At 33.8% G+C, this 15354-nt stretch overlaps 1 protein-coding gene across 1 annotated transcript in view; it reads right to left on the bottom strand.

Moving 5' to 3' along the window:
* Positions 1-664: 664 nt before the first annotated feature.
* SPTLC1 (serine palmitoyltransferase long chain base subunit 1) overlaps positions 665-15354 on the bottom strand; it is a 33149-nt gene continuing 18459 nt past the window's right edge. The window contains exons 7-16 of the mRNA XM_053932063.1: positions 13645-13774; positions 11743-11832; positions 10943-11050; positions 9436-9531; positions 9057-9153; positions 7490-7544; positions 5791-5908; positions 4896-4969; positions 2401-4403; positions 665-951 (exon numbers count right to left, since the gene is read on the bottom strand). Of these exons, the coding sequence (XP_053788038.1) occupies positions 4310-4403; positions 4896-4969; positions 5791-5908; positions 7490-7544; positions 9057-9153; positions 9436-9531; positions 10943-11050; positions 11743-11832; positions 13645-13774 (862 nt within the window). The 3' untranslated portion in view covers positions 665-951; positions 2401-4309. The remainder of the gene's footprint in view (positions 952-2400; positions 4404-4895; positions 4970-5790; positions 5909-7489; positions 7545-9056; positions 9154-9435; positions 9532-10942; positions 11051-11742; positions 11833-13644; positions 13775-15354) is intronic.

Genomic DNA, 15354 nt, shown 5'->3' with positions numbered 1-15354 from the left:
TTGTGGATACCAGAAAGGGAGCACAGTCTGACAAATGCTGATTAGAGTGAGACAATCACTTATTTTTGGCCTACATAAAATGTAAGTTAAACAGTGGATTACGTATTTCCAATTCTGCTTAACCTGGTCCTTCGACTCCAATACTTACTAGTTTTTGCCAGCTCAGAATTCTCTGCTGGAAAATACAACTCCATTATACAAACAGCATACTGAGCAAAGTGGTAACACCTCTAATAGCAGAGGAAAATAGAGGAATCTTATCCATAAAATATGGTAGTCAAAACTGCAGTATTTTATTCAGTAATGGTGTCTCAAAGTTGGGGCATATGTCATCTGAACTCAAGTTTGTTGGTACACCAGAAATTCTATTCTGAGTCAAAATAAAACTGTATCTGGTCCAGTGTGTAGCTTCCAATAGTGGTTTTCAGCAACTGTGTGCTACCAAAGTATTAGAATTTGGACATGTAGAAACTGTCCTTCCCTGATAGGTACTTTTCAGCAGATTTAGTAGCTTCTGTGACTTCTATTATGCATATTTTGCAATTACCTACTACACAATGGACAGGAAACCAAAATTTGGAAAATCTATCAACAGCAAGACAGAGTAAGCCCATTACCTTATTACCATGAAAACTGACAAAGAACATAAAAACACTAGAAAAAATGATATCCAGACATTTCTATTTATTAGGACACTGAAACAATTTAATGTATAAATGCTTTGTGTTAGTTGTACATATTTCCTCTGTTTAAGCAGCATTTACAGCTCTGTACATTTACATGTGGACTTCTCTAGTCATCTTAAGATGCAAGACACTTTTGTGGTAGCAACTTCATAGATCAGTGAATGCCAACACTCCACAACCCTGTATAAAATAATAAAGTCCAGATGGAGTGACAGAAAGGAGACAGTACACCATTCTGTGCATTGACTGGGTTCATATTTCAAAACTGAAAAAAAATAAAATCAAAGTTATTCAGCCATACGTGTCTTTCTTTCTTAATACCCTCCTTAGGCATTTCACCTCCTATTCAAAAATAATGATTACTATAATAAACAGAAAAGGCATCTGTAGTTTTCCCTATAAAAACCATGAAACTACACAAATAGCAATCAATTCTTTTTAAATATTCAAGGAAAATAAATCTCTTTGTTTAAAATACGAATATATATAATGTAGACACGTTTCTTCAAGATAAAATATTTTGAAAGTATAAATTCTTTCCAGTCCATCCCAGTCATCATATATTGTAAAAATTTTTTCATCAAGACAATTTCAATAAATGACCAACTTTTTACAGTTAAATGCCCTCCTTCTCAACTATCAGATATTAATAGTCAATTTTAAAAAACTAACAAAATTTGTTTTTCTTCACTATTTAAAATACTGGATTTATTATCCACTTAGTTGAAACGCTGTTCCAAGTATGTGGCAAAGTGAAATACATAAATTAATTGAAACAAAATTTATTTTCAAAAGATACTTTGAAGTTTGGGATAAGGTCCTTGTGTTTGATTCATCTCACAGTATCCTACTTAATAGGTTTACACTGAACTCCAGTCTCATGCCCACATCTGAAGAAATGGATGGAAAAATACCAATTCATCCAAATATAACTACAAAGCAACTAACACAAATTTGTTAATATATTTATCAGCCAAGAGCACTGGGCAGTTAAGCACCTTAACAGGCTTCTGATTTTTCAAAAGTCAGCAGTTTAATCAGAATCACCTGCTGTCTCCTAACCCCAATCCACATTTTTTCCCCAGAGCCACCCATTTCTTCATCTGCTTGCCATGACAGAGACAATTATAAAAAAAGTCAAAATGAAGAGGAGCCAGATATGCTTAAACTGATCAGGGATATCCTTCTCCAATAGTTGCATCTCAAAAGTATCTTAATTTCTTACAGAGACCGCGCATGTAACCTGTCAGTAAAACACGTACTACAAGAGCACTTCAGCTGCTATCAACCAAGGTATTCACTTTACTGTGACCTAAGTGCTTCTTTCCTATATACTTGTAAAAAATAATAAAGGATTAAGGCAGTTTTACCAATGTTTTAATGGTGGGTGCATGCTTGTAAAATGAATCAAATTATGGCATTTCTTAGCAATATTTTTGAACTTTTATTTCATCAGAACTACTTAGTCACAGATTTGAAATCACTAGAAATTTCACTCTGCTTCTACCTTAGCTGTCATCACTTCATTTAAAAGCAAAAATACCCAACAAACCAAGAACAAAAATAACAACTCAATCCATGTATCTAAAAATTATTGCTAGTTCTCTAAGCACAACAAAAATTCACCCCATTTGCAGACAATCTAAAATAAAATGAGAGAATTAAATATAGATTCTGCAACCTAGGATTTCAATGCCAATGGTTATTTGCTTACCTTCCCAGGCTTATCTTAACTCCAAAACCATTTAATATGCTGCACTGGAATCGAAGTACCTCATTTTTTCCAAATTTATATATCAAAGGCTTGACTTCCTTCGAATTTGCAGGTTTCAATTATCCAGCCAAAAACGGCTCAAAAGCTCAAAGTAGAGGCATAACATTTAATTTCCATTTCTTGCAGTCTCTGAGGGTCTTCAAGATGACTATTCTGCACTTCAGTTCCCGTCTGTAACATGGGAGCCAGTCTCATTCTGCACATTTTTTTCTCTTCTAAATTGTTGGCTTCTCACTGGCTTTTACTCACAGTTAACAGAGAAAACATGATGTCATTGAAATAGGGATTCTCTTTCACACTGGGATGAAGGTTTTACTACATGGCACAGATAATGATTTGACTACTTCAAATGTCAAGCAACAATCACAGAAGTGCCCCAACACAACTTTAGGTGTTCTATCTGAACGTACACAGATGAAAAGTTTTGAAAGCCAATGTAGAAACGCTCTCTGTAAACTGGAGGCAGCATAGACTATGCTTACCTAATGTAGAATATTTAACAATATATGGTTGACCATGCTACAAAATCCAATTGTGTAAGTAAAAATCTGAATCAAACATGATTAACTTTAACAATGATGTTTCTCAAAATTAGTCCTGTAATCCTTGTAGTAGCAACCAAAAAGGCACAAAAGTACAAAACAACTCAACACATACTAGGCAGAATACAAAAATTTCAGACAGGCATTCTTAAAGCAAAATTGTGAAATAAAAAGCTGTATATTTTGATTTATAAAAAATACATAGCTCCTTACCAGTTTCCTGATTGAAGTAAAGTGTCCATACATGTAACGTCCATCTGTGCTTACTTAAAATCCTGACAGCACAACTTCCAAACATTACTTTCAACTTGTGAATTTTATGTACACAGATTGACTTGTGTTTCAGTAGTATATGTACCATCTAAACTCTCAGTAGCTATGTGTAAATCTTCCCTTCTAAGGTATAGATATTTTCAGGTAAAATGAAGCACATATAATTTTTGTGCTTAAAGGTAGCTTGACTAAGCTAGTATTTAGTTGCTGTTTCAAAACCTTGGTTCATTTTCCATGTTGCCTATTACTCCTCTTCAAGACTGGTACAAAGCTCCCTTATCTGAACATACTATACTGGAATTACATCAGTTTCACAATTCAGAGGTTTGAATCTAGATATTTTAAAGATAATAGTATGAAAAACTTCACCCATAATATCAAATATGCATATAATTATATATGGAATGCAAAAATTAAATAGTATTTGACATGAATTTACTGTTTGGCCAGGCTTTCTTAAAACCTGGCTGCCAAAAATGTTTAGAGAAAGATACATAAGCAAAAAGAATTGAAGGTCCTCCCTCCTATAGTTCAATAACATACGACATAATATAGCACAAAATTATATCTTAATGTGTTATCCTTTTGATAATATTAAGAACAGTGTATTTTCATTTGGAAGGTGGGGAAGGATAATTCTTTGAAATTTATTTGAAGTTCCCACATTCTGAGAAAATACAACACATTTTACATGGTTTGGGGTGAAACTGAATATTTATACACATTTTTTGAGAACATTTAAGGGTTTGAGGAAATAAATTTAGAACTTTTTATACTAACTTATGAAAGAGTCATGAATTCCATAGTGATACCCCATTTTAAGTAATGCGAGTTTGGCAGAGTTTGAATTGGAACAACACTGTGTCAGTCACCAACTCCAAAATTCAGCATTCTTCCCCTCACTCATTTGTATCACTCTAGAACAATTTTGTTAGTCAGCTTTCAATGCCATCAGTGGAAGAATCTGGAAGTCACTATACAGTGTAAAGCACTTATCCTGATAACATGGGAAAGAGGAATCCAGAAACAGCAGTCTAATTCAACACAGACTGTGCAGCTTCCTTAAGAAGTGATGCAGCTTTGTCCAGTTCTTGTTCTGTTTGTTCCACTGTTATCACTACTCGTATACTAGAAAAAATAAAACCAAAACACACAGAGTAAACTTTACTCCTAGCCTTCTGCTTAGAATTGTTTTTACTAATTTCAACACATTGAGATCACAATCTGTAGGGAAATTATTACAAATTCAAATTCAACCAGAAAAAAGACACATGACTAAACAGATGTGATCAGACTACTTTTGCCCCTCTCTGCCACCCCACCATCCACACTGCAGAAATCTGTTATCTTTTTTACCTACACAGTTAATTTTCCTCATGGAAATAGTGCTAACAGGCTACATGCTGATCCCCAAGATACAGGTAGTTTTGATACAGTTATTTCATTCAGGTATTAGCAACCTGTAACAGTCACTGAAAATATACCTCAAAACTGGAGCCTGTCCCATTTTTCCAAGAACTAACTATTCAATCCAATCTACTGAACAGAACTCCATTGTTGTATGGAAAAGAGATGGTCACAGCCAAATAAAATCAAGTAATACATTAACTTTCTGCTAACCTGGGTGGAGGAAGACATTTTTCTTCTTTCTCCAGATAGCGAGCCTGTGTTAACGCAATACCACTATTCATGCACTACAAATAAAGAAAATACAGCAAATCAGCCTGGAAATTTCTGATGGCATATCCTTTTGATTACCAAATACATATAACTAACTTCTATTAATCTGATGTCAAGATAAATGCAAGGTGTTTTCCAAATGGAGGTTATGAAGGTTGTGCAAAAAATCATCTTTTAATTTCAATACAGCTTTAACACTTAAGAGTTTAGGGTGCAGTGCCTTCAATTTTCACCTCCATGTAATCAGGCAAACATACCAGATTTTTCAGGCAATTAAATAATATTTAAGCATATTTTCAAGGAAATTAACTTCAGAATTTCTTTTTGTAGCGTAGTCTTGTTTACCTGCCACCTGATATATAAAGATCTATCCACCCTCACTTCTTCATGTGGGACAAAAAGAATGAATGTGTGTTAAAGAAGAGAAAAATACTATACATAGAATTTGAGATTGTTCACACATAAAAAAAGCAAATTCATGGACTCAAAGAAGCAAAAGTTGACCTTAAATGGTTAAAATGCACCTACAGAACACTTTTCTTATTAACATAAAAGTTGTCTAAGCAACAGTTTTATATGCAGATTTGAGCATTAAAACAGATAACTATTTCCTGAACTAAATAGTATAATATATATTTTTTAATCCAGAGCTACAGACTTAACTATAGGCATCAAGAAATGGTTGGAACATGATCTTTAACAGAGCCATATAATCAGCACAGAAACTAAGTTTCAACAAGTTACCCAACAAGCCCAACAAGTTACCCAACTACCCTTCCTTCATTATTAACATACAAAGGAAATGATATATTTTAATTACTATGGAGACACTTACATAATCCACAACTCTTTTGAGTAACTTCACATCATTTTCTCGAGATCCACAGCTCTCCTCCAACTGTAAGTGCAATGCTGGAGAAAAAGATTCTCCCACTACTTTTAAACCAGAAATCCTAAAACAAATAAAAAGCCTTTGATGTACATTCTCCTTGAATACATGTTGAAGTTCTAGATAATAAGTGTTTCTCCTTTCCAGGTGGTGAGAAAAGACGGATATTTCACTTTACTAATACTAATGCAGACAAAACATATGTGCATTTCAGTTTTCATTACATAAAGACAACAAAGTTATCAAGCAAATGTTTTTCTAAGGAGTTTCAGTAAGTTTGTATAACAATAGTTACTCATCCTTTTGCAAAAAGGATTAATAATTCAGAAATTCTTAAAGAATCATTATGAAGATGTAAGATAAATGTCTGTTGGGCATGTAATTTGCTGATAATCCAGCTAGCTAGGTCAAGTCATCTTTTTATCACTTAAGGGATAAGAAAAAACAAACGTTTTGCTGGGGGGGGGTTTCAAGATTTGTCAAGATTTATGATTTTAAACTATTTCCTGTAGAAACTCTTTACAGCACCATCTGTCACTTAGTCAGAAGGTCCTCTAAATTTAGTTATATGACTATAATTGTTCCCACATCTATACATAGGAACAGTTGTTAACTAGGTTTCTAGAACTTGACTGAATGACTGACATTTGATCGTCATTGTCCTGACACATCACACACATTTAGGATTGAGTTATTCCCATCCAAAAAATTTGTATTCAATATCCAAGTAAGACCTCTGGTCCCCAAAATTAACAGGTCATATAAACGCATATCAATTATCAGGTGTAATTCTGAATTCTAGACTTTGATAATAAGCTTGCCTAATATTTTAAGACGATCAGGCTCATTTGATGGTAGCATCATTCCAAAGAAACTAGTGTAATCAATCATGCATTAAAGATTTGTATGCGTGTTTTTAAAGGTTATTAATTTCTGTAATATGCAACACAAAATTGTTGAGGAAGAAGAATTGTAAAATACAATTCCACAATTACTGCACATTAAATGGCTGTTGAATATCACAGCAATTTCTCAATATTTTTAGTATCAAAACCTGACAGATAAAAAAGCAGTTAGTCCGTATACCTATCTTTTAAAACAGCATAGTATAAAATTTTAAACCTTATTTTTCAGATAAATTCTAGCAATTTTCTCTGTGCCTCCAGAACAGCAGGAAATTTATTGTAATTTAACATTCAAGTAAAATATGTAAGAACAATATTGTATTCAAGGTGATTGAAAGGTGCATTGAGTTGTCTGAAAGAGTATCTACTAAGCTTCATTCCAAATGCTTTTATTTATTTATTTTTATTTTCAAAATACTTATCAATACTTTGTGTCATTGAGAGCTATCACACTCTCCTAAAGATTTTTATGTTGAAGCCTTCCTCAATAGCCTTAAGGTATAATCTAATTTCAAAACCTGTAAAGGATTTTAAAAACTTGGAATCTTTTTAGCAGCATAACTGAGACAGTTGGGAAAAAATAATTTTTCTCCTTTAATGCATAAACAATTGAGTGTACATATCCCAGTCTAAGCATCTGTAAAACCAGAGACAGATTTGGGAAAGAAGAGACTCTTTGACATTCACATTATAAAGGCATAGCCAAATAAAAGCCAAAAAGCCCCAAACCCCACACTTACCCCTGTAAAGCTTTGTGAATCCATTCACATTTAGCCCGGAGAGTCTGAAAAATATCTATACACAAACAACAACAACAAAACAAAACAACACAAAAAACCCAAAACAAAACAACAACAAAAAAAAAAGGCTTAGATTTCCTGTTTCTACTTTACATTACTCTAAGCTTTCAAATATAGCATTTGGAATCAAACTAAGGTATGTATATCCATTGAATTAGTAAGTCTCTTTACTACTCTTCTTAATGCTCCCGATTCCTATTTCTGCCAGGAAATGGCAAGCTTTTAAGTCCTGACAAATGCACTACTTTCCTTTATCTCATTACTCCAGCTGCATATGGAGCTGCTGCTGTTCATGACCATATGGAAGGGATGACATAAACACTTTGTAATGGGACTGAAATGGCAGGTCCAATTTACAAAAATCCATAAATTTCTATTGCCATGCAGACTCTGCTTGTTGAGCCATTTCCCAATTCACTGCAGATTCTTTAAGAGAAAACTGACTCCTGGATTTGCAAACTGTGGCTCTTTTCCTTGGTGAAGGCTAACCCTACACTACACCTAACAATCCTTTCACTTACTCTTAATTTTTTCTTGATTCTATTTCACTTCAGACAACTGGGCGTGGGCTACCCAGTCATTTTTATTTATTTGTCACAAATTAAATACTTCATCTCTGCAGATGTCTTCCAATCTGTTGACAGAAATGAAGGTTAAAACCAAATTTACACAATTTCACAATTTGGCCTATTTTGTCCTCATGTGCCTCTCTCCAATTCCTTAAAAAAAGAAGAGAAAAAAAAAAAACAGAAAACTTTCCCAGGTGTTTTAGTGGCTGGGATTTGGCACTGCTGTGGTCTGGCATCAATTCCTGGTCAGCAAAAAGATTTTTCAAGGCTGGGTTGGATAGAGCTCCTGGTCTAGGTGTCCCTGCCAATGGCAAGGGTGTTGGAACTAGATGGTCTTTAAGGGCTTTTGTAATTGACTCCTATAGCAGAATCTTCTGCCTGCCAACTTTATAGAAATGCCCTGTATTTGGTCCTGCAAATCAAAGGCAGTTTGCACCCTGATTATTCCTGAATGCTCTGAAGGCTTCAGGCTCCTGCCTGAATGCTTAACTAGAGAAGGAAAAAAACTCTAATTATATTGCAAGTGGAAGGGAGAGGGTTGCTCTGTCCTGAGGAAATATATTACCATTTTTTTCTACTTAACTTTCTATTCCTTCATTTGTGCTGAAGGAATATGTTTTTAAGAAGAGGCAAAGAGGCATACCACTGATCTAAACAGCAGAATAAAAATTTCTTATTTGCTTTTTAAAAACCATCTGTGTCCCTCTTAGCCTCAAATAACTTGCTTATTTTCAGCTAGAAGACAGAAAGGGATGGAAACACTGAAGAAAAGCTGAGTGGGAAAAACCATGAAGAAAAAAACACGCATGTAAAATTTATTAGCAAAAAAATAAGAGGACATCAGAGTAAAAAGGTGAGGAATCAAAGCATGGAGAAGTACAAGTTATTAGTTTGGGGTGAAGAAAGACTGAAGGATAACATTGTCCTGAATTAAGTACCTGGATTATCCTCCATAATATTCAGAGCCTCAATAGCAGCAGCAGCTAACAAAGGAGGTAGGGAGGCAGAAAAGCAATAGCCTTGACCAGATAATCGCTATGGGAGAAAAGGAAAAAAAAATATAATAATGTAGATGATGTTTTAAAAGTTAATTCATGTACATATTAAAAACCTCTCCTCCACACCTACAGGTACATGTAAGGATTTAAAAGTAGGCCTCCAATTTATCTACAGTATTTCACAGGAACCAGACAGTTTCTGTGTAGAATCAAATACAGCATAATCACCTACATCATACTTGCAAATGGATATTAATAATTAACTCTACATATAAGTAACTAATAGTGCCATACTATTTATAAAAGAGATCTGTCTTACCTGATGGTCAATAATAAAAGACCTTCCACAGCAAAATCCACCAATAGAAGCCAGTGAATTTTCCATGTTTGCACTAATAAGATCTATATCATCAATCTGTCAGTTAAATTAACAAATTATTAAAATATGCTTTTGATTGCATCAGGACTATAAGTTAATCTATTAAAGATACATCTGGTTTCATATTACCATGACTACTAGAGAAGATTCACCAAACCATGACATAATGAAATGAAAGTACAACTGAAATAATAATTTTAACCAAGCGAGAAAGGACATTTCAGAAATTGAGATTTATGGACCTGTAAATAAATTGCATTGATCTCTCACTTCCAGGCACTGCAAAGTGAAGAACACAAACAGATATAACAAATTATTTAGATGCTAGTGATATTTCCACAATGCAGTCAGTGTGGCAGTGTCCTGTAAAAGTATAAGTAGCCCCACTGTAGTCATTAGGAGGTAGAATGTGATAAAAATTAAGCATAAATCTAATTAAAATAGAACATTAGAGACCCAATTGTGTTATTTCACTTGTTAGTTACAAATATTTTCTTTTGCCAGGCTTCAAAAATTTTGCCTGTAAATGAATTTAATATAAAAGTCAATTAATTGGAAAGGATGTAACATAGCTAATTAGCTGCTATCAGCTAATCAGATAGCAGTTGGCATGTATCATAGCAACACTCTTTCCTTTTCTAAATTTAGCTTCTCTTTTCCATGTTTGGTATTAAGTGAAATCAACAGGACAAAGGAGAAGACAGAATGAGTTTTCTGAATGTGTTTTTTCACTTCCAAGCTGAATACAGACACTGTGAGAATGAAGTGAAAGATGCTCCACACTGGAACACTGGCAAACAAAAAGCACTTCTTCCTTCCCCTCAGCTCAAGGGACTGAGGTAGTAAGCAGGTGCAAGGATACCATTTTGGATTTCCAAAGTACTCCTCTGCTGCGTAAACACTGCGAAAAGTAGACCCTTGGAAAAATAGTTTGGCTGAATCTGCTGGTAAAGTACTATAATAAGACCTTTGAAAGAACCATCAGAAGTTTTATCTTATTTTTCCCCACTGGAGTAAAAGGCAATAGAGCAAAATAGGATGTCTATATACTGCAAAGATTTTTCTTATTTACTCCCAAGACCTCAAATATTTCTGTGCCAGAGTGACACTTATAAGTGTAAGCAGCTGGAAAAGACAGTATTCATTATCTCATGGAGTGTCCAAAAAAAGGATAGAATTATGCATTGTAAAAATTCTTTTGTTATCTTTGTCACTAAAGATAAAGTAAAATTATTTCAACTAAGCACATGAAAGGCTGCCAATACCTGAAAGCTCTACAACTGCTAAAAAAATACTATAGCTAAACATATATACACATTTAAAAAAACCCTATATTTAAATGTTTACTGTACACTGCAAAACTATCTGTTAATGGCACAGATACTAGGAAACAATTGCACAACCTGCTTCTGTACAAATCTCTCATTCACAACAAAAAAGTACATACATTTATTCCAAAGTGCTCAGTAATTCCTCTTCCATGTTGTCCAAGGACTCCAAAGGAAAGGCTCTCCTCCAAAAATATTCTAACTTTGTATTTATACTTCAATTTTATCTAAAATAAAGAAAATTTCATAAAATACAAGTCAGAATTTGGTGACAAAATGCATGGGGGAGATAAGGTAAAGAAAGACAAGGAAGCATTCTGAATACTGCATAAAAGTCAGTTCTAGAGTTCTGTTCTGTCATTATGACATTTTAAAAGCCTTCAAAATTACTTCACCATGTAATACTGAAACAAATTTCATAAATGTTCATATATTAAAAAACCTCTTTTTTTTAATGGCTTCTCAGGTACTTTCAAGACAATGCATTTTTACACTATTTCTTCCATTATCTACAAGAATAGAGCCCGCATAAAAAGTTTTATGTTGAATAGCAAATATTTTCCTTGGAGTCACTATTTCTAACATTTCTAGGAAGGTTTCTTTGAAACTTTTTTTTTTAGATATAACCTAATTTAAATATCTAGTATCATACAGTGTAGCTGAAAATATACTATATTTTACAGGATAAAAATTAAGACCACGGCCAGACATTATTTTTAAGTCTCGATAGCTTCAGAATCCTAATCAGAAGTTTCCAAACAAGGTTAAGGTTTGGAATCACCATTTCATGAACATGTGAGAAAGCAGGAAGGTAAACGAAAAAACTCATGCAGAACTTTCCTATGTAGGCAACACCACTATTTCATTAGCCACATGCAATTTTCATATGCAATTCAAAAGGCAAACTAAAACCACTTACCAACTCTGGAAGAGGACAAATGTCTCCTGTGTTCATATACAATCCTTCCACTACAATAAACCTTCGAGTTACACGGGCCTTGCGAGGATTCTTCAAGGAAAGATATGGTTTTAGTTTACATTAATTGTTACTAAACAAGCAAAGCTCTAAATATTTTTTTTTAATAGGGAAGATTTTTCTGAAGGGAATGGCCACTTTTGCAAATAAGCTATTACTTAAGTTTAAACTTAGCATTTTCATCTGTAACAAAAGTTGAAATTACTCACTCGATTACTTTTGTCTCTTATTTTATTTATTGTGTAATAATTTCAAAGCTTTTGACTTCTACACATGATTTAAGAGGCCTTGTTTCGCAACAAATCATAACCAATCCACTTGAACTTTATGAATAAAATTCAACCAATGTAACTACAGAACAAATACTACAAATCTTGGTCTCTATGATACTCATCATTATTCTAAGCATTTAGAAGACTTTTCAACAAGTGTTTTGAGCACCAGGATTCACAATGCAGCACAAACCTCTTACAAGTAGTGCCTTTGTAAAACACAATGCAAAAGTATTCATAACACTTATGTTACAAAGTCCTTGTCTGATCTCTGGATACAATACAGACCATTAAAATCATTTACTTGTTTCTGCTAAATTTCAATTGGTATAATTTCAGTTTTGCTGTTTTAAAATGCCATTCCTCTGTTATTTCCTTTGAACCTTATTGATATTTTCTGATCAAGGATATATAGTCACACTTCTTTCATTTTTCAGTTCTTGTAAAAAGATTCAGGAATTTTTCTATGTGGTAGGTACCAAACTAGTCACAGTAGACACTACAGGCTTTACCAACTCTAATGATATGACCTACCCTTTTCTAGTCAGTATGTCATAGTTACACACACATGGTTTGTATTAAGCTCATGCCCATCAATCATATGTTCACATTCAGCTAATTACAGTAAGAAACTTTAACCATGTAGCTAACTCAAAGCACTCTGCTCTAACAAACCAAATGTGTTACACAAATTAGTCTGAAAACCACATCTAAAAACTCATGTAAAGATTATCTGACAAAAAGTATTTTCCATGAAGGTACATTAACTAGTATGTTATCTATAAATCTGCTATTAATCAGATCCATTACTGATTTATGCTGATGTTAAGCTGATTGACAGTGTATCTACTTTACCTTTTCTAGGCCTTATCACACAATCAGCTTTCTGATTGTAACTTGCCAGCATTCTGCGAACAAGCCATACAATCATGATAGCTACTCAGTTAATTCTTTTAAAACTCATTTAATGAAGTTATCTGCACTTTCCGATCCTGATCTTAGTAACTGCTTTTGGACATTCTTTTACATTACTATCAGAACGAGAAGCAAGCCTTCAAACTGACTCAAATTTTTCATGAGAGTGAACATCTTAAGAGTTGAATGCATGATAGGGGAAGACTGAGAAAAAAATCAACCCTATTGATTCTATAAAGGACTAGGCATTTTTGTGTTGATTTTATAGTGTGGCATTCAAAGTGATAGTAAACTTGTATGATGTATTAGGTAAATACAGTTACATAAATTTCTCAGAGATACAAAAAAAAAAGCTCTTTAATAGTTTTTAAAGGAAAGAAAAACATTATCTCATGTCAGTCATGTGCCTGTAAAGATATTCCCTGCTACTTATGTCTGTGAGCTCAGTTCTAAGGGTTAAGAAGGCAGATACAAATAAATAAATACTTTTTTTTTTAAATTATCTTAAATAAATAAGCAACATTAACTGCTCAATAGAGACTTATGAAAACCTAGTAACTGCCTTTAAGCACTGCACCCATTCAATTACACGACTCAGTAAAAAAATGTGGGGGAGGTGGCACAAAAGAGTACAAATATTTCTTCAAAGGAGTGGTACCTTTTGATCTTCAGTCTCTTGCTCTTTCAACAGTCGTTCAAGGTCAGCCATATCATTATGTTTAAATAACTTGATGTTGCTACGAGATGCTTGTAATCCCTTCTGAATAGCAAAGCAGGCAGCTTCATCTCTGTAAATATAGCAAACTCTTCTAAGTTCGTTAAACACGGTGCAGTTATTCAAAGAAAGCTGGCTATTAGGTCTTGTCTTTTTTTTTGAGCAGATATTTGTACTTAGGTGCAGACAAAACCAGATGTTTTAATGCACTGTATATTTTATTGACATTTTGAAAACTCATTTCAAAGCTTCTCAATTTTATATGAATTACAGACACTAAAAGCAAGCTACTATGTTTTTGTGGTTTTTTTTTTTTTTAAATCTACACTTATCCTTTTGTTTGTATGTGACAGCAGTTTCAGCACAACATTACACAGACCAGGTAGAATACCACAGTAATCATCCCAGAAACCTCTCACTTCTTTGCTCTGGGTCTTAGAAAAAAAGTGCAAAGATATGCCTGTAACATTAACTGTAGTCCTCCAAAAACTAAAAAAACCTCAATTTTAATACCCTTTGAGAAATAATATCTCCATGTCCAAAGAGCTATCTCCCATTTTTAAGTGTTGGAACAGTAAATTTCCAACTATGTTGGGGTATGCAATTTCACAGCTGCTTAGGTCAATTATTCTTGTGTAAGTGACAACTTAACCAAACCTGCATATGCTAAATGCAGTAATTTCAAGTGTTTTCAAATACAGTTAGATATTTTGTCAATGAGAAGCTGAAACAGTATGAGATAACTAAATCTAGGGTACACTGGCATCCTTGAGTAGTGTGTGCACAATCCTGGGCATTTGTCTCAAAAACACTGATCCAGAAGATAATGAAAGACAATCAAAAAACATGATTAAATTATGAAAGAACTTCTGTTAAGAGGTCAAATAGGCTGCAAGCCTTACACTTAGAAAAGAGAGCACCAAAGAGAGATTTTGGCAGACAAATACAAAAGTACCATTGTGTTGTAATTTAACCACAGTAGGCAGCTGAGCCCCACACTGACACTCATTCCCTACTCCCAGGGAAAATCCCTATACAAAAGCAGTGATAGAAATTAGTACGTATTATATTTGAAACAGGTATTACTTCATATTTTTCATAAAATGTTCACGTTAACCATTTGCATGTCATAGAAACACTGAGTATATTAAAGATCTAAGGTACTGAAAGAATCAGAAGACAAGAAAAATCCATCAATTCGTAATAAGTCCAAACCCTCTTCTTTGGCACAGTAAATGCAGTATTGCTACATTGTTTCTCCCAGCTGTTGAATCTTCCCTAGACAAATCATGACTGGCTATTCTTAGGTACCAGATACTAGGCCTTCCAAAATCATTTATTTGCTTTTGCATAGCTATTATTCTGTAATTTTAATATGTACCAATATTTATCCCACTATTCCATTGCAAACAGACATGAGGGGAACGACTCTCCTGGAAGAAAGGTTAAAAGCCAGCAGTAGACAGGAGAAAAGCAAGTGTAACTGTATTGTTTAAAAAGAAAATTAATTATTAGAATTATGTTAGTATTTGAATCCACAAGTTATTTTGCTTTTTTTGCAGCTGAGTGCCCACATCTGAGCTTTCACAATGAAAGCAATAACTGATTTGTAATATTTGGCACAGAAAAACTATTTGAACTTTGTACTACAAA

The sequence above is a fragment of the Vidua chalybeata genome, chromosome Z, assembly GCF_026979565.1.
Source record: "Vidua chalybeata isolate OUT-0048 chromosome Z, bVidCha1 merged haplotype, whole genome shotgun sequence".
Classification (NCBI taxonomy): domain Eukaryota; kingdom Metazoa; phylum Chordata; class Aves; order Passeriformes; family Viduidae; genus Vidua; species Vidua chalybeata.
The sequence above is the reverse complement of the archived record's forward strand: the minus strand, read 5'-3'. Positions and strand labels throughout refer to the sequence as shown.